The following is a 25,857-nucleotide window of genomic DNA, read 5'->3' on the forward strand; positions in this document are numbered from 1 at the left end:
CGTAAGTTTTGAACAATTTTAATGCTCTGACTTCAAACTCGATTTTCACAGCTTTGACCGTGCGCGACTTTAGGACCTTTATGTTGTAGTGGGTCACACATAGTCAAACCTGTCTACACCGACCATCTGTTGTATGCGACCACTAAACACAATTCCCCTCAAGCGAAAAGCCATGTTATTGACCCTGTCTATAATGGCCACCTGTCCACAAAGGGCTTATAGATTTCGTATCCCTTGGGTGGCTGCTATAGACAGGTTTGACAGTACATGTTCTATGAGTACCCAATCAATCCTCACTGTTAGATTCCTATGGAGGGATTACTACACATACAGATAGCCCATGCTGACGATCACATTTGTGACTCAAACAGATAGAGCTACTAAGCAAAAGAGACAGTAACACAAACCCAAGATGAAAAGTTAGCAAACACAATACACATCTTAAGGGCCTTCCATACAGAATTGATATTTGTAAATCCCAACACACAATTTTTACATACAGTTAACACAAGAAACAAAGTGAACAAGTAGATGATCTATAAGAAGGTAACCTACATTCATGCATAAATGATGAATATGTTGTGGCAGTTTTATTTTCTCTACTTCCGCTTATAAGATGGAAAAAAAAATCACCGGTTTGACAAATTCCAATCTTAAAACTTCTGATTTGGTAAGTACTATACCATCAAAATATATAGCATCTACAGTACTACTGACTAAATACCCTTTGTTTATGGACTGAATGACTTCCCCTTGTCAGAATTGGACAATATTTATGTTATTGCTGATTTGAGTTTGTTGTTACTTTATTTGTGTTTGAATCTAATACTTTTACATCATCAGAAGATATGAAAGGAGTGGTCTACATACGAGCGGATTCACAGATCAATAAGGGCCATTGAGTCAGGCCTTTTAGTTTACAAATACTGTATAAGCTGTTTATTTTCGCATACAGATATTTTCGCGAATTAGGAGGTCACAGACATTTTCGCGAATCGACATGCAAGCTATCATAAATGCATTGCTACCATAGCGTATGGCAACATTTTCACGTGTTGTTAAATTTGCGATCCAATAGTGATTCGCGAAAATTCAACCTTCATGAAAATAAGTAATGCACAGAATGTCCGAGAGTGAGGTGCATCTCCACTAACATCCCAAACTTAAACCAGTGCATCATTTGCTTCATAAAATGGTTCTATGAAATACTTTTCATGTACTTTCTTTTATGGGTAAATACCAGTCACCTATGTACAAGTGTAGAACTTGCTTTTGAAAAAGCCAAGATGTCCACAGATTAATCTGATAATCTCTAATTGTGGTTGTTATGGAGTCTTACTTCTTGTTTTGGGGGAGTTTTTTTCCCCATTCACTGGACATAACACAGCGTGGGATGAGATATTAGATACTTGAATTGACCCTAAACTTCAGAACTTCCTGTCTCAGAAAATCTTCTTCAGAGTGTGTTCTTTCTTTCTATTATTCAGATAGGTTTGGAAAGTCCCTTTGTTACAAGTTATACATCATTTTATTGATTTAATAGAGCCTGCTCTTTTTTTAGAATCTACCCTTAACTTGAAATCCAAATTTGGCAACTTTTTGTAGATTTTGTGATGCAGGGTCACATATAACAATTTTATAACATAATAATGATGATGACATGACAATTGCCTCCAACATACATGTGTATATGCAGCACATGACTGATATAAAAAGAAGAAAGACTTGAGATGTTTACTTGCGTACACTATAGAAAATAGGAAAAGAGCATAGCTATATGTGTGATCCACAGCCACTGAAGTCGATTGCTATAACAGCGGGGTGACATATTGCATATTACCTTCTTGATTCCTTCTATCTCAGAGCCAAAGTGGTGCAGGATGACACCATACTTGTCATCGATGTTCAGACAGGGGATGTTCAACTTTTCAAACCTACAGAGACACACAGAGATACCAGGCAAGTCAGTGGTAGATGTGAACATGCCCAAATGCAAATTGGTACGCTTATACAGTAGCATGAGGAGAAGAAATCTGGCCATATGATTGTGCATGAGTGCCTTCTTTCAATAACAGACCCTTACTTTTCCTCATACATTCACTCTCATTTCTGTACATGTGATGCAGTGAACATGCAATAGAGACGAATATGAATTGTTTTTACATATCATATTGTCACTTAAGAGCTTCGTGAAATGCATTTTGAGCTGCAGTTTGTTTTGTTTTTGTTTTTTTGGGGGGAGGGGGGATTGGCAGGTTTAAGATTATTACAATGAAAACAGAAGGTTCTCATCTGCAAGTGAATCTAAAAAGTATCTACAGGGCGAGAATTTTCTAAGAAAGACGGTCCTTTTAATCATCTACATTTAAACACAATTCAATGACCACAGTGGCTAGCTTGCAGTGACAATCATTCTTGAAGGTCAAGTGGTGATGAAGCAAGCTGATTTGTTTTCCTTTTCTCAAAAAAAAAAAGGAGCAATCAACTGCAGACCAATCAAACAATATGAAAGAAAAGATATCAGTTGTCCTATATTGTATTTGCTCAAGTGTTAAGCAGTGCTTTTAGTTTTGCAAATTTTATGAGCTGATTGATATTTATAAGATTAACTCTTTATGTGCCACGGTGGAAACCCCCCCCCCCCCCCCCCCCCCCGTGTGCCACATTATTCTGAGACAGCAACGTTTCCACGCTCGGAAAAAAACATTCTGTATTTCAAATCTGTATGTATATAACTTTTATTGATTAATGTTAAATTGTAGACAAAGTGAGCAAAGTTGTAGAGAAAATGCCAAGCTTAGCATTGACATAAATTCTATGACAAATCTATAATTGCTTTTCTTTCAAATGCCCAGTTGCTACATTACTGTCACTGTATCACTTTTGCACACAAAGCAGTAACAGGTACTTAGAATTTGCACACAAATCCAGTATGAAACACTGCTTGTTAGTCAATCACCACATAAAATGCGAGCTATTGACGAGAGGGACGGAATAGCGAGAAACGTTTTCATCATAGTATGGCATTTGGCGATTTATCGATCGGTTTGGGCGGGTTTGTGCCTTTGAGCGGAATATGCGAAGTTGGCACACCGTCGACTGAGTCGGATGTGTGAACGTGGCACATAAAGAGTTAACAAGTGGTGAAAATGTTGTGTATCATTAAGCAATATGCATTTATATACTGTGCATCTGTACCTAAAGTTGGATACTGAAAATTGTCTCCTAAAAATAGACAACACTTCTTCATCATACTTTGACTGTGGTTCTTGATTGTGAATGCACTCACTCACGAAGTTGTCCTACCAGTCCCATTCATAAAGTATTACACTCACAAAACATACGGACCCAAATTCACAAAGGTGGTTCAAATTAAAACCATGGTCTATGCAAACTTTTTCTGCGTAATGTATATGATTGACAGTTTTAACCCTCCATGTGTAAAAAAAAAAGACTTTGTATAAGTAGTCGTAGATCACAACATCAATCCCTTCTTCGCAATCCTAAAGTTAATACAAAGTTTTATGGTGACAGGTCTTTTTCAGTTGCTGCCCCAAGATTGTGGAATTCATTACCACAACATATCCGTCAGTCGTCTTCATTGGCCTCGTTCAAAATCTTCTTTAAAGACTCATTTATTTGTGAATTGATATTTTTTTTGTACATGTGTGTGTGTATTGAAAGTAAATTGTAACTTACAGTATGTTTTGTGATGAGATTGTAAAGTGCATAGGGAACATTCATTTGTTATATGCGCTAGAAAAAACTGTCATTATTACAGAGACTCCAACCCAAAGCACCTTCTGATCTGGAGATTCTCCCGCCTGAAACCCCTAGCAAACGGGAAACTCCAAGTTGATGTGTGCGAAGCGCCAAGTTCCTAGGGTTCTAGATGCTCTCTGGTGCTATCTAAGGCTTATTTTTTCAACATACAATAGCAATAAGTAAGAAATCCTTTCCAACGGGAGACACAGAGCCAGGGCGCGAGAAATTAAATCTCAAGCGGGAGAACGGGAGATTTTGCAAAAATCGGTTTTCACCGGGAGATCTCCCATCGAAAACGGGAAGTTGGAGTCTCTGTTAGTATCATTATTATAATAAGTCACTGAGAATGAAGGAGTTCAGAGTGCCAACAATGCAATCACTCTGGAGAGGTGAGAACACACCTTTTCAGGAGGGTGAGAGCCTGGGCCGTGCTGGGAATTCTCTCAAAGGAGGAGTCCAGGAAGCCTTGAAGCATGTACTATGATAGGAGAAAAGGAAGTTGATTAGTAGTGTTCCCATAACACACAAGCTAACAGTGTATTTTCTAGTTTTGCCCATGCACAATATTGGGCATGAAACATGCACTAAGGAGAGTATACAGATAAATCCCAACTCCATTAATCGCAGATTTTCAGTATGTGAAGCAAATCCTGCCTGGCTTGAGGCAGAGTTGCATCTATCTTCTACCCATCCCTTTCAAAATTCTCTTAAGAATCTTCAATGCCCCCACAACGAGACTCTTTTTGCTCATCGACAAACAACAGAGAGGTTGGCAATCAGCCTGTGTAAAAGCAATCAACAGCAGTACATGTATTCCCTATCATGGGTCAACTGCCTGTGCCAATGAACAATGCAAAATACCAATCAGATGTGAGATATGAGTAAAGTGTGCGGTGGGCAGGCAAATTCTCCAGAGTTACACTTATAAGGGCACTTGAATGGGGTCAGCAAAACTCAAAGTCTTGTGAGCTTAGCCTAAATTGCTACATAAATTCATATGATTTATGCAGCAAAACAGGAACACTACTACATTGGAAAATTTCAAAAAAATAAATAAATTTAAAGAACAAAATGCACACAATTCTGGGGCCGGTATGCTGGTATACCCAGTTCCTATTGGCATCTATGAGCTGAGTATGATCTATGAGTATGATCTCTTAGTTTAGAAATATGAGTATAGGTTCAGTATCAGGTTCCCGACGGAACGAGTTACTAGTGATGTGCAATCAATCCAACTTTTTAATGCAACTGGGCCCTCCACCCTGTCATTGCGGACAAATTTACAATATGAATAGGAACTTTGCTGATTATGGAAAACAAAAAGAATGTTGTTAATGATTGGTAACTATGTTTGATTACAAAGCTGTCTATCAAATGTGTTTACAACTGCATGATTGATATAACTGCATTCATTTGTCCGATTTTGGACTGCACCATTCTCACCTCCAGGTCGTAGATGGCGCTCTTGAAGTCCTCGTAGTCAGAGTCAAAGTCGATCTTGCGGTGATCGAGGATGTCGTAGGGCTTCTTCTTGACATTCGCGAAGATGGTCTGGAACTTGGCGCTCATGGGCTCGATGCCCTCGATGCGGGATGTGGTCAGGACAGAGTAGGTCTCAATGGTGGACAGCATTTGAATGATCTGTCAATCAAAGGGTTTTGATTGATTGACACATTCTGACAATGGAATATATACTGCAGCTGGTGTTCTCTCTGAAGCAAGAGTTGAATCCTTCATGCATTCCGGTATGGAAGGTAATGCTAATGTGCTTTTAATACAAATTTGTGTCAAGATAGAATGTGAGACTTATGGACAAAATGATAAAGAACAGAACTAAATCACCTGTTTACTGTTAACCCTTTGAGGACGGTTTGATTTTGCTACAACATGCATTTCCCATAGACGCTTGCCCGAGTATACTCGGGACTCGTCCTCAACAGGTTAAACTAACTCCTCAGCATATATTACCTTTATTTGACTTGGTTCACTGAGTAACGGTTGTTGGCTGCCAGCACAGTTAAACAAAGAGAGAACATGAAGAAGAGAAGAAGTCCCGTGATATCAGCAGAGGATGGAAGCGGTCAGAGAGCAGATCAACCTACCTTGTCAATGCGCTTGCAGAAGGCATCAAACTTGCCAAAGATGTACATCTCAGAGAAGTCGAAGGGCCTCTCCTGGGGTATCTGCTCAATCTTCTTCTTGGTCTTGTGGAAGCAGGTCTGGTACTCCTTGTACAGCTTGATGGACACTTCTAGCTTGGCCACCAGGGTCCTGTAGGACTGGTCCCAAATGCGGGACATGCCGTCATCTGTGATGTAGCTCTTGCAGGCCGTCACCATCTGGTTTGTAACCTACAGGTGGGATATTGTACCGATATTGCCTGCTTAAAAGTTTAACACTTGACATCCCACAGGTGTCACATTTTCCCACAGAGATCATATTTCACAAGGCTTCCTAGCAGTGCTAGGGGAAGTATTGTCTATAGAGGGGAAAATATAACTCATAAGCAATTGTCAAGTGTTATATTACAATGACAGACAAGGCAATATTTTTTTATATTACATGCTATACAAATATATGCATTATTTTATTCCTGCCTATCCGGTCACCAGATTGTAAAATTATGGAGTTTTATATACAACATGCATAGATCCTTGCCATCTGATTGGATGAATGCGGGTCACATGACATTTAGAAGAATCAGCTATCCCACACTCACTCTTAAAGGCAGTGCAATCTAATAGATGTTTATTGAACGGTAAATCAAGCTACCTAGCCATGCAATAGATCCTAGGACACACTGAACTTGTGTATCATAAAACATTGATGCATAGAATGCGCATCTGTTTGCGCTGCCAGCGCGCAGCCGGTAACCATGGCCACCCCAGGCCCACTGCACTGTGCAGTGACCCAGGGGCTGTGCAAGTCTGTTTTGCAAACATGTGATTACGTTAGATCATCACGACTACCCCTACTACCTCAAGCTTTTTCTTGCCTCTGATGAGGATCTCAACGCATTGTTGAGTGATAGTAAAGCAGCAAATACTAAGAAAGTGGTCAAATACATTGTATGATTTGGGTTGCTTGGAAGCATTTGCCAAGAGTACGTCTACCTCCATTTTGAAGCTAGGAGATCCATATCTGGACCAATTTCTCACACGCTTCTACGCTGGACTGAGACAAGATAACGGCACTTTGTACACACGGAAATCCATGATTTCTATCAGATATGGACTTCAATGACATTGCCAGTCTGAAAGAGACGTGGACATCACAAAGCTTGAAAAATTTCCAGACAGCCAAAAAATCTTCAAAGCAGTAAAAGATGGAGAAGCTCAAAAAGTACGGAAAAGGCATTGTGAAGCACAAGGCAGCCGTCAGTAAGGACATAACCAATATTTTTTAGTCTAATGCGGTCAATGTCAGTAACTCTTTGGGCCTTCAGAACAAAATGTTTCCGGATATTATGATGTATTTCAGCCAGAGAGGACGAGAATCTCTCCGTGAAATGACATCAGATGATTATCTTCTCAACACTGATGAGAAGGGAATTCTCTACTTTGAACGCCAGGACACTCTGGCTTAGTCGAGAAGAGAGAAAAAAGACAAGGAATTTGGCGGCCGCATGTACGAGATTAAAAACTCACCCAGATGCCAAGTCACATCACTGACTGAATGCAAGATCCACCTTAATCCTGGATCGATGTGTTCTTAGCAACTATCCAAATCTAAAGCTCAAGAAGAAGGACCATAGGTATGATAATGTACCACCCCAAATCAATATGTTTGGGAACAAGATGAAAATGATTGCCGAGACTGCCGGATGCACACAAAAATATTCTAACCCCAACTGTGTCGGTTTTGGATGAAGCAGGCTTTGAAAGTCATGACATAATGGCTGTCACAGGTCATAAATCAGAGTCCTCTCTTAAATACTATACCCAAGATAAGCACAGAAAAGAAGAAAATGAGTGCAAAACTAGCCCATGGAATGCAAGAGAACCACACTAGGCCTGGCTCAAGTGCGGGTCTTCATCTAGATCTAGGCCTACCCGTCTTTCTTCCGCTCAGGAATCTTCAGCAAGATCTCCAAACTGATGGTGCATCAGTTTCTAGTCTGTCTTTGTCTCTGGAACAAGTGATTCTTCAAGAATCTAACCTCAACATCCAAAGCTCAACATCTTCAAACAACAAGGTGCAGCATTTCCATTTTGATGAACCTGTTACATCTTATGATAACACCTAGAAAAGACGATGGCTGGAATATTCTAATACATCCATTTTTCTACTTCCTGCAAACATCTGGGGGAATGCTGTCGTTATCATAATATGTACATAATGCTGTATTTTGTTTTTACGTTATATATATTATTTTTCCCCCGATTTGATGCGCTTAGAAACATTAGTATTAAGCGCTATATAAATGTTATTCATTATCATTATCATTATCATTATCATTTTTTAAGAAGAATGTTATTGATGAGCGGTAAATGTGATTCTTTGCAAAGCAGTTATACCATAAAGCAGGACTAGCGTATTTGGATTATCTTACTCTTTTCCCATATACTGCTATTTGTTGGACTGCTTAAATCTTTTTCAAAATGTGGCTAAAATTGAGAGAGACTAAATATCACTTCTCCTCATAACAATAAAGCCAAACATGTACTTACTAGTGACAACAAGATGTCTGTATTACAAGTAGAAAAGAAAGGCATACTATAGAATACCATAGAATCACATTATGTTGCTCTTTCATATTATCTTTTCCATATCCAAACAGGATGCGATATAAACAGAAGCAAATACAAAATTAATGATTTCATCACTATAGTGAAGAAAATTGACTTCAAAATAGGGATTATAGTCTACAAAAGCATAATTAGAACAAGGCCAGTATTGCACTTTAAGTTTACGTTCCTTAGATATGAACGGCCCATCCACGGCAACTAATGCAAATACCGACATGACAGACTGGGAATGAGCCTAGCTGACCTTGATGAAGAGGGAAGTCATGCGTGCCGAGGTGTTGTAGTAGCGCGATATGCTGTGAATCATGCGGATGGCATTGATGAGGCTCGGGATGCTCTCAACCATACCAATCTATGAAGAGGAAAAAGACAAGTTGGGATAAATATGCTCACATACATTTTAGATGTTCATTAATTTACCCTTCCTGTGCTTTGTAATAGTCAATTGACTGTTAATGTGCCATGCCATGGTGTAAACCCCCTGTGCGCCACATTATTCTGAGACAGCAATGTAGTTGTGCTTTGAGAAATATTGTTGTTGTTTTTTTTAATCTATAAACTATATACAATTTTTTGTTACCCTGACATGTAATTAGCAAAGTTGTAGAGGAAATGTCAAGCTTGGCTTTGATGTAAATTGTATTACAAATCTAGGATTACGTTTCTTTCGAATGACCAGTAGCTATATCATTGTAGCAGCATGACGTTTGCACACAAAACAGTGACAGAAACTTACTTGCAAATCCACTACGGAACATCGCATGATAGTCAATCACCACATAAACTGCCAGCTATGTGTGACAGGAATGGAATCACAAGAAACGCTTTCATTTTATTGTGGCATATGGCGATTTATTGAGTGGTCTGGGCGGGTTTGTGCATTTAAGCAGAATATGCGAACTTGGCATGCCGTCGACTACAACATACGTACATGTAGGTTTCACGATAAAGTATGTTGCTTTAAGCATTGACGTTGTACTGTAAAAAGAGGAATCTTCATGAGCATTTCAATTTCGCGAATTTTGCGAGAGCCAAGATTCAATATACATATAATAATGATAATAATGCATTTACCGGATCTGAGTGGTAGAGGGGCTCACAGAACTTCTCCAGGGTGTAAAGATATTTCACATTGTCCTTGGCCTCATTGGCAGCATCTGTGATGCGACAATCAAGCTCCCTCCATTGCTGAATTGACATGAAAAGAGAAGTGGAGTCAGTAAGTAATCAGTCCACTACCACTGAGTAAGGTGATTTACAAGGGCCTTCTACTTCCATTTTTGACAATGCTTTTGTGTGGTTCCTAAAGACATCTTCAGTAGATGTTGATGTATTAGCTTGGGAGTACAGCATTAGTGAAAACTGAGGATGGTGGAAGTTCACTTTTTCTTTTAAATGGGGAAATGCATGATTTCTTGTAAGTAGTGATTTACGTTGCAAATAGGAAATTATCTACCCATGTAAACATATTCAAACAAAAAAAAAAAGGTGAAAGACAAGACTATGTACACTGAAAAGCATAGACAATAGCATGGATATGGTGACAGTGAAGGCTGATTTTCTTTTTGATATTGGGAAGTACATTGTATGCCCAAATTACACATAATTGTTTTGCTCAAGTGGCTTAATCTTCGTTACTCCTAATACAGCCATGTTCTTTATATCATACACCATGACTTCCTAAGTATAGATGATACAAAGTGCACCTCTGGTATAATTTTCTTGGCTACACAGCTGATACAAGGTGATTCGATGGTTTACCATGAGCCAGTGTTGCTAGCTCATACAACGTAGATGCATGGCTGCGTCAAGATGATACAATGTCACACTCAGAGTGCCTGGCAGTTTGCTGAATGGCTAGGTCGACATAAAGCAATTGTACGAAGGTGCAGATTAAAGTGACTGGATGATACAGTGTAGCTAGGGGGAACTCGTGTATATTGTAATGGCAAAACACCAGTGTCTTGCTCTTGGCTATGCGACTAGGGTGAAATTCTCCCACAGCATACATGTACCTGCATTTCTCTTGGCTACATAGCCAGGTCAAAAGCATTTCTAGAGTCATATACTGTAAACGTTAACATTTTTGTGCAACGCATTTTTCGCGCTGAGCGGCTCGCAGTCATACTCATGGGATCTTAAATTCATGCGGTGCATTTGCTTACTTGTATATTTTTATCCAATTCAAAGACAATTAACTGTGTGAAACTGATGCGCTGCCCGATTCACTTGAACGTACATGTATGGCCTGCACAGAAACTAATGCATACACGCATGTGCTCAAATGAATGAAACTAATTGTACGTACTAGGGCCTATGCGCACAAGCACACGCACACTCATACCAGGGAGGTACCACAGACAAAGCACATACATCTAACCCGTTCAAAATGTACAGAGAAAATCTCAATGATATTTTGCTGGTAATAGAATTGGAGGTTACTAAAAGTAGTGCCATATATTGTAGAAGTGGACATTTTTGCAGTGTGGAAATAAACCTATTTTCACTCATTTCGCACATGCAGACACTAGCGTGAAAATAAAAACATGCAAATATTTTTGCTTGCCATATGTTCCAGTAATCAATGTCTTGAAACATGCCAAATTCATCTCATCAGGCTAAGTGCGAAAAAATAGTCACGTGATAAGACCCTACTTTTACAGAACACGAAAATTAACCCGCTGAGGACGAGTCCCGACTATACTCGGGCAGGGGTCTATGGGAAATGCATGTTGCAGCAAAATCAGTCCGTCCTCAACAGGTTAAAGCACCATCCATGTTAACAGTGCCTTGCTCTTGGCTGTATAGCCAGGTCAAAGGCATCTAACCATGATTTACCTTGAGTGCCTTGCTCTTAGCTGCATGGAGGACCTTGATCACAGTGCGGCAGTGGTGGCTCTTGATCTGGTCCAGGATGGAGTGGAAGCGAGCCATCAGGAACCGCCAGTGCTCCAGCTCGGCCAGTGGTCCCGTGTCGTCCGCCTCCTTTCGCATCTGTTCACTTTCCGCTATCACCTGAAGAGTGGGCAGGAGGAAAAGAAGTCAGCAGTGCAGTGGCTTGCTTTAATAGCTTCTAACAACTAGAATTCATATCTTGTTTGTTTGTTTGCTTGTCTGTTCGTATGGGGGTTTGGGTTGTTTTGTTGTTGTTGTTGTTGTTATATTGTTTTTCAGTGAAAAGCTGTTCATAAGCAAATTGCGGCAGTGTTCCAATGTTGCATTTCAAAATATACTGTAAAACGAGGAATGTTCGCGTGCATTTTAATTTCACAAATTTCGCGAGTGCCAAGATTCGCGAAATTAAAATGCACGCGAAAATTCTTGTCTACATTATATGCATTGAGCGCCAGTGGCATTTCGCGAAAATTTCATGCCGCCAAAAAAGCCGTCGGCTCCAATTCGTGAAAAATTCATGCCGCGAATATATCATGTTTTACAGTACATGTATCCTGCGCTGTGATATAACTGTAGAAACAAAACTTGTTTTCATATTACAGACTGCATTTGTTGCAATCGTTGCTATCCTACTGAAGGCTAAAATTCAAAAGTATCTTCTGCTTACAATATGAAATACATTGTAAATACACAAACACAGACACATGTTCCACAAATCTCATATGACTCAGGTGGTTACTATAGTACAGCGACATATATTTTGAGCCAGTTTAAGTTTTTACAGCCATACTTAGAAAATGCAAGATGAATATGAGGTTCAGTTTGTGCTTTGATATTTCATGTATCTGCGTGAATAGTGGTCATCTTTTACTTTGAAAGCCTATCAAACATCAACATCTTTCCCTGATGGGCCCTAATGGGTCGTAATCTGCCAAGTTGCAGAATGTAGTAATACCTGCTCAATCTCTTTACACCATGCATGCACAAGGTTCTCGAAAGCCTCGACGATCTCGGGATTGGCGGAGGCCGCCATGCAGTCAGCGGCAGTCTGGATGTTGTCCAGGTCAACCTCCTCACACTGACACAGCTTGACTGCCCCAGACACATTGATCTGTGCACCTGCCAATCAGGATGAAAAGAAATGAAAGATAATAATATAAATACTGTAATCATTAATATTTTTGCGTGATTAATTTTTCACGCTGAGCGACTCAAAAACATATTCGCGGGTTCTTGATTTCACACTGCGCAATTGCTAACCCATTCAGAACGTGCTGAGAAAATTGTGAAGATATTTTTCGCGGGTTTCAGAATCTGCCCTAGCCTAAAGTAGCGCAAAATACGCGAAAATTAATGTACTGCAAAAAATTTCTGCATTAACAGTGTAATGTCATTTACAGAAAGTATCAAAACCATGCACTACAAATGAAGACAAGAGATGAAACCATTTTCCAGAATGTATGACTAATGTTAAGATCATGCTGACAAGGAATATGTGACAACTAAAGCAACATAGATCAACATTTCATGCACATACATTTGAAGAACAAAGGATTTTTATGTGGTAGCACTGATCACAGTTATATTCAAGTTTTCCAGGCTTTTCGTTTCACTGACGATAGGAACATATTGAACTTGATGAAGATGAGTCTAGAGTATACTCAGGCAGGTGTCTATAGACCAATTCGGGTTCGTTGAGGGCAGCAGACAATTTGTGGCACTGGGCGCAGCCATTAGCTCATTTTGCGGTGTCCCAGCATACCACCCCTCCTCTCCCCCACCCCACCGGCAACATGTTTATCGTGCACTTGTAACAAAGGTTCGCACACTAAGCAAGCATTCGTGCACTCAGTACGAGACGCCCATGCATTGGCTAAAGCAACCATGCATCAGTTTTTCATTCCGTGCGCGTGCTAATTTAGGGAGAGAGGTGGGGGAGTGGGAGGGGGGTCGGCTGAGACACCGCAGTAATGGCGCTGCCCATGCCAAAAATACACATAGTGCGTCACAGAATCGGTCAATAGGAAATGTGTGTTGTAGCAATATCAGCCCGCCCTCAATGGGTTAAAAACAATACATACATCGATGTTAGAATACAATTACAAACACATCAATTAAACATTGAAAAAGAAATAGCAAAACAGAATTATAATTACGTACTAGATTTACAGGTATGCTATGGTAGGCAGCAGCCAGAAAGAAAATGTCCCTTGTTTTTTGGCTGACTTTCATTCATTCAATTTCAATTATCTAATAATCACCGTCAAGGAAATGAATGAAGTTGTCATAGGAGTCGCAAAAGTTCTTCTTGGTCTTCTTCCCATGGGGCGTGGCACTCAGCGTCCCCCAGTTGGCCAAGGCATTGAGGGTGGGGCGGTAGACACGGTCCAGCACCTGCTTGATGGCCGGTAGGACAGTCAGCTTGCCGTCACCCGTAGTGTTCAGAGCACCAAAGTTTACCTCCTGCAAGTCACGGGTCATTGGACTTTATATTTAAAAGTCATTTGGTCTTTGTGTGTACACATCATACAATCAGAAAACAAATCAACTTTTTCATTACCATGACAAGTAACAAATCTGCATACAGTTTAATGGCCTTTTGATGTGTTGGTAATAGAGTGTTTTAAAGGGATGGTACAGTATTTTCTGAGATGAGGATTCAGTTTTTTACTTTTTGCCAGATACTTCAAAATCATTTTATGAAATGGTAAAGAGCATACAATTCTACGAGAATTTAAAGTTTATTTGATGAAAAGTAGTTTTGAAGTGGCTGAGATATCCAAAAACAAAGTAAAACAAAGCAATCCTAATAAAAGTTAGGTCCCATCTTTTATTAGCATAGCTTTGTTTTGAATATCTCAGCCATTTCAAAACGAATTTTTATCAAATAAACTTTAAATTCCCCTTACAATTATATGCTCTTACATATTTCATTAGAGGTTTCTCACTATCTCAAAAAAAAATTATCTTGAAAAAGCATTGAAAACCTGAAGCTCCGTCTCAACAGAAACTATACCACCCCTTTAAGATATTGCAGACTGACATCTAGAAAACAATCATCAGAAATCACCGATAAGCATTATACTGGGGATGTCTTCATTGTCATCACCACTATATTAGTAGACGGCGAGTTGTAATGTTCTTAAAATTTTCTGTAGATTTTGATTTTTTGTGCTATTTCCCCTATTTTGGGGGTGCTGAACACGAATCCACTTGTTGCCATTTTTCTAACTGACGTCTTCACCCGTTGCCATGGCAACACATTATTTTCCTTAAAAGAACATGTATTCTTCATTAAACATCATAAAAACATGATGTAAACACCAAAATATGTCATTATAAATCATTTTTAATCAGACTTGAGAAAGAATACAATATTCATAATCTCATGGTTGCCTTATAGCAATGACGGTTACCATGGCAACAACTATTTATAGAGAAAAAAATCATATTTTTCATGAAAAAGCAAGAAAACATGACAAGATTGAGTGGAATATTTATCATAACTTACTATCTAGATTATCAGCTTATTTTTCCACTATGTTAATTTCACATCATTTTCGTTGCTATAGCAACAGCATGACAAAAGCTTCCCTTTTAAAGAAAAATAAGCATTACGATTGAAAGAAAAGCAAGAATACGTCCATAGATGATAAATTTCTGTACAGTGAGATTTTTTCAGCTATTTCCTTTATTTTGTCGGTGCCAACCACGAATCGATCTATTGCCATATTTCTAAATGACATCTTTAGCCGTTGCCATGGCAACAAATGATTTTCTTTGAAATAACATGTATTCTTCAATAAACAGCACAAAAGCATGCTAAAAACACCAAATAAGTCAATATAAACATATCACGCTTCAATCAAATTAAAACTCACAATTTCCGACTGTCACAGCAACCTCATAGCAATAACGGTTGCCATGGTAACAGCTAATTTTTAAAAGAAAATAATTTTTTTCATCAAAAAGCATGAAAAGATGGAAAGTTTGAGTGGCATACTCATTACAAATTGCTATGATAATTATCATCTTTTTTCACTACGTTCATGCCACATTATTATCGTTGCTATGGCAACAACTTTTTTCCCCTAGAAAGGAAAAGTACCCCAGTAAAAGAAAAACTAGATAGATAAATGATCAATTTTTGTAGAGTTAAATTTTTCGGCCCTTTTTTTTTGTACTCTTTTGGGAATGCTGAAAAGGAATCCACCTATGGCCACTTTTCTAAATGAGGTCTTCAGCCGTTACCATGGCAACAAATTATTTTCTTTAAAAGAACATGTGTTTTTCATTAACATCATAAAAACATGTTGTTAAGGCCAAAATATGTCATTATATACAGTTTTCCTCAATTAATAAAAACAATCCTTTTTTTATTACATTGATACCTCATAGCAATGACAGTTGCCATAGTAACGATTCTTAAAAAGAAAATACTTATATTTTAAGGAAAAAAATGAAAAAGTGACGAGATTGAGTACAATATTCATTATAAATTACTATCAACTTTTGTTTTCACAACGTTCATTCCACATCATTTCTGTTGCCATAGCAATAACATGAGAAAATGTTTTTTAAGGATTAAAGTTCTATAGCAATCTGTTGGAAATTACTATAGAGGAGGTATCATCGTCATTTAAGATTATCAAATGTCTTGGAGACATTAATGCTGAAACAGAGTACATCATGACGAGAAAATTGGAACTTTTGGGGAGGTTTTTAGACATTTGTATTGCTTACTATTTGTATTTTATGTTTCCTGGGTATATCTATAGTTTTAAAAAATTTATTCCTTAACATGTTGTTGCGATATAGGAACAGAAATGATGTGAACAGAATTATATATGGCTAATAGTCTTGCTCATTTGTAATACTTCAAAAGTTACGCCATAATTTCACATTTTTTTCTTGAAGATTTTTTTCTACAAAAATTGATGCATTTCCATGGCAACCATGTTAAATATTAACCGTAATTTGGGATATTTAAGATTTTAAAGGTGCAATGTGATCAGAAATTCAGGAAGCTGACTAAACTTTTTGTGTTTTTACTTACTTGTTTTTTGTTTAGTGTATTCTTTCCTTCCTTATCTAATGAGTAACGTTAATTTTTTTCTTTAAAAAGCAGTTTTATCATGTTAATTCTATAGCAACAAGAACGAAGTGGGATGACTATAGTGAAAAAAAAGGAACTGACAGTAATTTGCTATAAATATGTTACTCAATCTTGTCATTTTTTATGTTTTTCATAATAAATTGTTGTTACCATGACAACTGTCATTGCTATAAGGTAACCATGAAATTGAAAAATCATGATGTTTTACTATTAAAGAGACATGTTTATCTTGACATATTTTGGTGTTAACAGCATGTTTTCATAATGTTTAAAGAAGAACACATGTTCTTTTAAAGAAAATAATTTGTTGCCATGGCAACGGCTGAAGACATCATTTAAAGAAATGACCACGCACAGGTGCATTCCTGTTCACCATCCCCAAAAGAGATGAAAAAGCACAAAAGATTTAAACTTTTCTGAAATTGATTACTTGTTTATTTTATTCTTTCTTTTCCTTTTTAATGAAACAGTTCTTCTTTCTATGAAAGAAAGTTTTCCTTATGTTTTTGCTATAGCAACGATAATAATGTGAGATTAGCATAGTAAAAAAAAAGCTGACAATCATAGTTAGACCCTAACTGGTAATGAAATAATTTTTTCAATCAATCTTTTCATGATTTCATGCTTTTTGATTTAAAAAAAATCATTATTTTCTTTAAAAAATAGCTGTTACCATGGTGACCGTCATCACTATGAGGTAGCTGTGATATTCGGAAATTGTGATATTAAGCTTAATCAGAGAAATATGTTCATATTGACATCTGTTGGAAATTACAATAAGTTTTTATAATGTTTAATGAGGAATACATGTTCTTTTAAAGACAATAATTTTTTTTTGCCATGGCAACGGCTAAAGATGTCAATTAGAAATATGGCAACGGGTGGATTCGTGTACGGCACTCCCAAAATAAGGGAAAGAACAAAAAAAAAAATCTAAATCTTACAGAAATATATTATCTACGGATTTACTTCATTCTTACTTTCCTGTTAATTGAAATACATATTTTTTTCTGTAAAAGGCAGTTTTTGTCATGTTGTTGCTATAGCAACGAAAAGGAAGTGAAATGAACAAAATGGGAAAGAGGTGATAGTCATGATAGTAGTTAGTAATCAATATTCCACCCGATCTTGTCACATTTTCTTGCTTTTTTATGAAAGTATCACTACTTTCTTTAGAATAGTTGTTACCATGGCAACCATCTTAGCTATGAGGTAACCATGGCGTTATAAGAATTGTGATTTTTAATTTGATTAAGGAGATGTTTAGATTGACTTATTTCGGTGTTTACTGTTTTTATGATTTTTTGATAAAGAATACACGTTCTTTTAAAGGTAATAATAAAAAAATTATATGATTATGATAAACAAAAATTTATCACTTGTTATGTAGTTTTTCTTTTAATGGGATACTTCTCCTTTCTAGGGAAAAAAAAGTTGTTGCCATAGCAACGATAATAATGTGGCATGAACGTAGTGAAAAAACTCATAATTATCATAGCAATTTGTAATGAGTATGCCACTCAAACTTTCCATCTTTTCATGCTTTTTGATGAAAAAAATCATTTTCTTTTAAAAAATAGCTGTTACCATGGCAACCGTTATTGCTATGAGGTTGCTGTGACAGTCGGAAATTGTGATTTTTTTTTATTGAAGCGTGATATGTTTATATTGACTTATTTTGGTGTTTTTAGCATGCGCTTGTGATGTTTAATGAAGAATACATGTTATTTCAAAGAAAATCATTTGTTGCCATGGCAACGGCTAAAGATGTCATTTAGAAATATGGCAACAGGTCGATTCGTGTTTGGCACCGACAAAATAAAGGAAATAGCTCAAAAAATCTCACTACAGTTTACAGAAATTTATCATCTATGGACGTATTCTTGCTTTTCTTTCAATCGTAATGCTTATTTTTCTTTAAAAGACAGCTTTTGTCATGTTGTTGCTATACCAACGAAAATGATGTGAAATTAACATAGTGGAAAAATAAGCTGATAATCTAGATAGTAATTTATGATAAATATTCCACTCAATCTTGTCATGTTTTCTTGCTTTTTCATGAAAAATATGATTTTTCTTTATAGATAGTTGTTGCCATGGTAACCGTCATTGCTATAAGGTAACCATGACATGAAAATTGTATTCTTTCTCAAGTCTAATTAAAAAGGATTTATAATGACATATTTTGGTGTTTACATCATGTTTTTATGATTTTTAATGAAGAATACATGTTCTTTTAAGGAAAATAATGCGTTGCCATGGCAACGGGTGAAAACGTCGGTTAGAAAAATGGCAACAAGTGGATTCGTGTTCAGCACCCCCAAAATAGGGGAAATAGCACAAAAAATCAAAATCTACAGAAAATTTTAAGAACACCCCAATATTGTGACAACTGGTCGTCTACTATATTGTTTATCATTGTTATCAATTTTCTTGTAATGATGATCAACGGTATGATGATGTTTTTTATTTAAAGCTGATGCCTGGTGAAAACCATACATGTCAGATTTATAACTTTAGTAGCGACACCAAATATGTCACATTGCAAAGTGCATGTCCCATCATGCAAAAATTTCTCTGACCTGATGTTTCAGTTTGGCTGTGTCAATACTCTGCTTATTCTGATATGTTTAACTTCAATTTTATTACCAGTTCCCCCCCCCCCCCATGATTCATACTGATATATCAACTTCCTTGGAAAATGCTTTGTGTCCACGGTGGATAATTGCTATTGCTAGCTTTGTTTCTTGAATAGGAAAATACCCATTTTTCATTTCATCATTTTGGTTCTCCACTGTGAATTGATAAAAGTGCAATCGTCCTACTTGTCAAGATTTGTAGAATAATACACTCATATGTGACCCTGCACCACAAAACCACCAAAGAGTAATAAGACATGGATTTTTAGTTCAGGGCAGATCCTGAAAGAGCAGATTCAAAGCTATATGATAGATAACTCAATAAAAATGGACTTTCCTAACCCTTCTAAATAATGTAAAGGAAGTTCATTCTCCAGAAAAGTTTTAACTGAGAAAAAAGACCATGAATTTTATGGTTTATTGAAGTCCTTAATCTCCCCCAGAGGTGCTCTGTGCAATGAATGGGACATCGGATATAAAATTCCAGAGCATCCGCTATAAAGGGATTATCAGATTAGGGAATTTCCAAGGACCAGGTAAAAGGGCACATTTCAGGGATATCAGGTTATTTCTGGTTTCCAGTGTGCATTACAAATACTCCCCTAACACAATATGATCTTTGAGAACTCTTTGATGAAGACTTACTTTGCCCCTGAATTGCTTCAAACAAGAAATTATGCCAAAATGAAAATCTTGGCAACATACAGCTGTACAGGAGGTAATGATAAAGAAAGGGACATCTTGTCCGGCAATACTGTACAATTATGCTGTAATTGAATTCGCCAGGGGATTTATTTCCTTGAATTTCACGAGCCGGGTGCTTTTCGCAAATTTAACAACATGTGAAAATATCAAATATGATCCCAACATGAAATAAATGTGCATGGCATTGCACACATTGCTCTGTTCATTACTGTACTCCATTATCACAAATTCAACCACATGCAAAATTTTCAGTAAGTCTTGATCCACGAAAAATTACCGGTAGACTCACTAAATGTAAGGTGCATACAGTACTAGGGATGACAATAATGGAAAGGGCCTCTGGACAAAGTTCTAATTTCTAGCTCCCAGTGAAGTGATGCAATCATTGCTCACCTCATGTATGTTCTTGCTGGTGAGAGCTGCGGCTGTCGTCCGCAGAAAGTACATGCACTTTCCAGTCAGCCCCTCCTTAGTCCCATCTGTGACAAACAGGCGCGTCATCTTTGCCCCCTTTGGGAGCGTAACGATACGGCCAGACTCTGTACAACAGAAATATGTGGAGGCGCAGAAAATGTACTCCAGCGAAGAAATCAAAGCAATTCACAGAATAAGCAAACAAAAAAATGACAAAGCAAAGTGATAAGTTTCTCAATATTTGAACTTCAGACCTACGAGATACTTAATTTTCTAGCAAAACTGGTTCATTATTACACCACTTGACCTTGAAAAAAAAGATGTACATTTGATCTGATAGGTATGTATCACACAGGCACATTCAAATTGCTGCAATATGACAGCTACATCATGGATATGTTGCTTTCTGTTTTCCCACCTCTTTGCAATATGCCAAACTTGCCCATGGCAAAATCACTAGAGAAAGCAAGTTAGAGCTATACGTACATAAGTTTTTTGTTGTTGATTTTTTTAAACTGCTTTGGGAACAGGGATAGTTAATAATTCTTTGTCACTATGTGTATCTGCTGGGACAAATTTGCAAGTATGCATCATTCATAATACAGCTGTTTGCATCATATGACTATGTAACATAGACTCAGTAAAACTTGCAAAGGCATTTTCTAGTAGGGTCAAGCACTTAAGACCACTGCTCACAATGGCTTTTGATAAGTGAACACATACTGGCAAACAAGTGGATCTACCAATATGGACTTCATTTAGTACTTACCATGACCAGGAGGGTCTGCATCTTGTAGGAAGAACATCAGAGCCTTGGACCCACCAGGGTCTAGAAACTTGTCCATCAAGTTCAGTTGCTTTAAACAATATAAAAAAAAAAAACTAGAAAAGCACTTGGAGAGCGCAAACCTCCAAGCCAGCCATTCATTTCCATCCATACATGCATGCAACTTCCCAATAGAGAAGTGTTCTGTTTCCGTCATCGGCTTTCAGCCGTGTGACGCCTTGCCCGAGCAGAGCATGCGCTTTTAATAGTGCACGTATGTAAACCTCCAGTATGCGCATCTAGAACTCCCAAGTTCATTGACCTTTATACACCAAAAGATAAAAAATCCTTCAAAAGTACATTACAATTTCCAGATCACTACCAAAATTCAATCATCTGTTCCTTGTGTCATTATTACCTTTTCCTGCAAGTTTCATTAAAGTCCGTTCCCAACTTTTTGAGTTATTTTGCAAACAGACAAACCAACGCCGATGATCACTTAACCCGTTCCTTCCGCAATTCTCTAAATACCTTTAATGTCCCCAAAAGAGATTCTTTTCGCCCGTCAACAGAAAATGGACAGGTTGGTAATCCACCTGTGTGAAAGCAGTCAAGCGGTACATGTATCCCCTCCCCACAGTCAACTACATGTGCCCTTGAACAATGGAAATATCGATCGGGTGCAATGTATGAATAGAGCGTGCGCTGATGGGCTCACAGACTCTTTTGTTCCACACAAAACCAGATGACTGAGGTCAGCGAACACAGAAATCTACTGAGCTCAGCTTTGATCCCTAATGTACATGTTCATATGAGTTTTGTAGCAGAGCTAGGGCAAACTAAATCAGAACAAAGGTTAAAAAAAATACTGTGATATACGCATTTTTCCAACAGAAAGAGAACAAGTGCTGATAGAATAAACTCTAATCTTTTTTATCAAACCCATTTTCGGGGACTTTATAACACCAAGAAACATGAATTTAGGCCACGATAGCAGGCACTCTGGTATTCATCTTGGGAACCTGGTATATCAGGTTCCCGTATATCAGTTACTCCCACGGGAACCTGGTATACCAGGTTCCCGTAAGGAATGGGTTAACCTCTTCCTTCCTTGGCAGAAGTAAAAAATAAACCACAAGTATTCCATCAAACTATCTCAGGATAATCAAGACTTAAGCTTTGTGCATAAACTCAGCATTACAAGGGCATTTTGTCCACTTCTTAATTGATTTTATTAACATTTTGAATATAAGTGATGTTTAATTTTTCTTCATTGTCAGATCTGTTGATGCTTTGAATCCTTTCAACCTCGTCCACTTAAATTAGCAGCACCTACAGCATTTGAGTTTCTCTGTCTAATGCTAAATGTATATCAATTGACCTTGCTGGATTCCTTGCCCTTTGACATAGCATGCCATCAACCAAACATGTATTTTTCAATTTAAGACTCATTTGCTAATTTAAAAAGTCAGTCAAATAAACATGTCGTAAATACACCATAAAAGAAGGAGCTCAAAATCAATCCATATTTTTTTTTGTTCTTACCTCAGATGAATCCAGGATGAATTCTTCAACAGACGGCAGGTCCATATCAATGAACCTCCCTACTATCTCAAGCAGGTATTTGTGAGCTGGGGATATCCTTGTACGCCGCATTTCCCTCGCTTCCTTTGCCCTTGCCTATATTCAAATAAACGAGTAATGCCATTCCGTATCCATAAACCCAAGTACAACAAAAAGTACTGTAAACAAAGTGATGTATGATTTTGGAGACGCATTGAGACGCCTGGACTGAGGATTTTATTCGGATTACAAAATGGCAGCATCTTCTAAGAATATGTGCTGTGCGTTGTTGATTCACAGCTGTTGCTACTGCTATATGATGGCATTTCTCATATGTTACCAGCATGAAAATTCGAATGTGGAGTATTAAGAGCAGTTACAGAAATTAACTCAAGAATCTCCTTGTAAAGTGATCTGCAAGGGTGAATTCTTTACAAGACAGTCGAGGCTACGTTGAGATTCTTATGGAGGTCACTATCATGCTTGTCAGCTCAGCTAGATTGACATCCAGATTAAAAATTCATCACTGATGTGCATAATTTTGTAATTATATCTGCATGGTCCAGGGCCAGGATTGGTACCTGCTGCATACAGTACATTAATAATACTGCAGAAACTATTGATGTCAACCTCATCGCACTCAGCAACTCACAAAGTCATTCATTCTTGGCATCCAACTTGCATGCATTTCAATTGTTGCTATGTCAGGCAAAACCTTGGCAGGCATCTTCTTTTTGGGGGGTGCCAAAATGACCTTTTTGTTAAACAGATTGCTTGAAATTCAAGTATATGTAGGACATTGATGAGGCAAAGTAAAATAATAAATAAACAGATAAATTTTTAATTTTTAAATTTTAACTTAAAAAAAAAAGGAAAAAAAAGAGATAAGGGCAATCTCTTTTTGCCTGAATGATATCTAGGTAGTCTAACTGCCTGTTGTTTTTGAGCAGGGTGGATCAACAATTTCTAGGCTGTGTATGTGGAAGGTTCGACAGCTGAAAACTGAAAATTAATTGAAATTTCATCCTTTTATCACTTTTTGTTAAACCTTTTTTTCATGCGGCAGCAAAAAATTATGTAGAGACTTTTCTATGCGGGGACAAGAAACTAACGTTAGAATTCTTTTCTTAGACCTACGTTCTACTTGGCCTCTACCAATCTAACATTGTTACTCTTACCATTACAATTTACTACAGGAGGGTCAAAACGATGCTTTAATTACTAGGTAAATTTATAGTAAATATGTTATTGTAACGTAAACTACTAGTACTAGATCCTCTTCTATAGCATAGGCTCTGATGATATTTGATTAGGTTGCTGATATTTATTCACATCAACTGGTTGCTTATAATTTAGTTATTTATCTATTAATTCCTCCATCTATTTAACACTTGCCCAAGCTGGCATAGGTCTTGGTGTAAACATTATTCCTGTGTCTTTAATAATGTAGGCACAACTACAATAATAACCTGCTTCTCCTTCAAAGTCTCGGCTTGCAGTGCTCCCACCACACTCTTCCTCTGTGTGCGCAGCCTAGCACCTCCAGCCCCGGGGAAGAGGGACTGCCGCCTCTGGTCGGGCGGGCCAGCTGAGTCCAGCTGGGCCCTGGGATGCAGTGACGAGTGATCGTGGGTCGACATCGTTCCTCTTGAAATGGCCGAGGCTGAAATAAATTCGCACGATCAGAAGTTGTAGCGTTACTAGTATTATCGTCAGCCATTGTTTTACTGGAGACCAGCCAGAGATGATAAGCATCACCCCCACCCCCCCCCCCCCCTCAAAAAAAAAACCAAAAAAAAGGCTAACGTTACAGAATAAATTTTGGATTCCAAATCTTTCGACAGTGTGTTACTGTTGTCAGTGTTGAGTATTACTGCGTCTACAAACTCCTATCATTTAAACAATCGTTCAATCATGAGATGCTAGCTAGCTACATTGTAGATTTCTAGCTCTCTCAAAAGTGAAAGACGCCCTCAAGGCTCAAGACTCAAACTTTTCCAAGACGGGACCAAAAACAAAGTGTGTGTTTTTTTTTTTCCACAAAAAAACGACCCTTAATTTAGTTTAAGACTCCAGGGCCCTGTTTCATAAAAGATGTTTGGATGTCAACTCTTGCTGGAATGACAACTTCCTAATTAGAAAGTTGTTCTATAGCAACAGCTAATCAGGAAGCTCCATTCATGTCGTTACCATATAGAAAATAGAAGTTAGAACATATGACAATTGACATTCATATCAACTTTTTATGAAACGGGGCCCTGGAGTTCTCTTTCTGCTTGGGTTTTTCTTGCCCCTCAAGATACCTAGGTCTACGTTTAGGTAAATTATAGTAACTTCATCTAGACCATACATAAAGTTAAAGACCGCAAGATTCTACATCACACTGAGCCTGCAAATGAGGATGTCCATACATGCAGCAGCGTCTGTTGATGACGCAGTGCACAGGGTAGGAGGATCTAACGTTAGAGAGGGCAATGAAATCAAAAAGAGAAAACAACTTACAAGCTCGTGATAGCGAGGTGCCACTGCTTTCTAGGGTATCTCACTCAAATGGGGAGGTTGATTTGATAATTACTAGTACATGGAAAGACGGGCTGTAGGTCCTACTGTAGATCAGGGATTCTGTCTTCATCTGTGCAAGATTAAAACAAGTTTTCCTCCGTCCGTAAAGCCGTAACTAACTGCGGTTGACCGTCCGCCGCCGCGCCGCCGGGTTAATTTGTGATCGTTTGCTGTAGAACTGTGTGTTTGTGCGCGTATAGTATGCGCTCAACCATCAGTGCTCTGTGTACAGTACAGTAATACGTGCAGGAAATAAAAGAAGAATACGGGACGTGCACATACGGTGTGGTGATGGGAATCAACGCATTTTATGCGCGTCATCCAGTCCGCAGCGCAGGTTTCTCAGCAGTCAATTGGGCGGCATAAGCGCAGCGCGCACCCTCTTATGCGCGCAGTCTACTAGTATCTTCATTCGTGCAGACGACAGAGTGACGATTACTAGTATACACTCAGCCGCGTCCAAAAAAGAAGAAGAAGAAGAAGAAGAAGAAGAAAGAAAGAAACCCGACTCGGTTACTTTTATTTCGAATTTGATTAACCCAAACAAGAGATTTGCTATAAAAAAAAAAAGAAAAGCCCACCACATGTAAAAAACATAAGACACCACGTTCAACATACATGTCATATTGGGCAGCCTGATGTGAAAAGACTGTAGATTAAATTACTACTATATAGTGTATAGTA

The 25,857-nt window shown here is 38.0% G+C and overlaps 1 protein-coding gene across 1 annotated transcript in view; it reads right to left on the bottom strand.

Moving 5' to 3' along the window:
• LOC139739843 (dynein axonemal heavy chain 8-like) overlaps positions 1 to 25,127 on the bottom strand; it is a 118,644-nt gene extending 93,517 nt beyond the window's left edge. Inside the window, 14 exon segments of the mRNA XM_071650437.1 lie at positions 1,841 to 1,934; positions 4,167 to 4,243; positions 5,209 to 5,406; positions 5,868 to 6,116; positions 8,758 to 8,865; positions 9,588 to 9,701; positions 11,352 to 11,528; positions 12,364 to 12,527; positions 13,670 to 13,871; positions 20,262 to 20,407; positions 21,052 to 21,139; positions 22,594 to 22,728; positions 24,081 to 24,274; positions 25,114 to 25,127. Of these exon segments, the coding sequence (XP_071506538.1) occupies positions 1,841 to 1,934; positions 4,167 to 4,243; positions 5,209 to 5,406; positions 5,868 to 6,116; positions 8,758 to 8,865; positions 9,588 to 9,701; positions 11,352 to 11,528; positions 12,364 to 12,527; positions 13,670 to 13,871; positions 20,262 to 20,407; positions 21,052 to 21,139; positions 22,594 to 22,728; positions 24,081 to 24,251 (1,923 nt within the window). The 5' untranslated portion in view covers positions 24,252 to 24,274; positions 25,114 to 25,127.
• Between the last annotated feature and the right edge of the window lie 730 nt (positions 25,128 to 25,857).

This window comes from Diadema antillarum, unplaced genomic scaffold, assembly GCF_040938485.1.
Source record: "Diadema antillarum isolate AM-2024a unplaced genomic scaffold, OU_Dant_1.0 seq00000820_RagTag, whole genome shotgun sequence".
In the NCBI taxonomy this organism is placed as follows: domain Eukaryota; kingdom Metazoa; phylum Echinodermata; class Echinoidea; order Diadematoida; family Diadematidae; genus Diadema; species Diadema antillarum.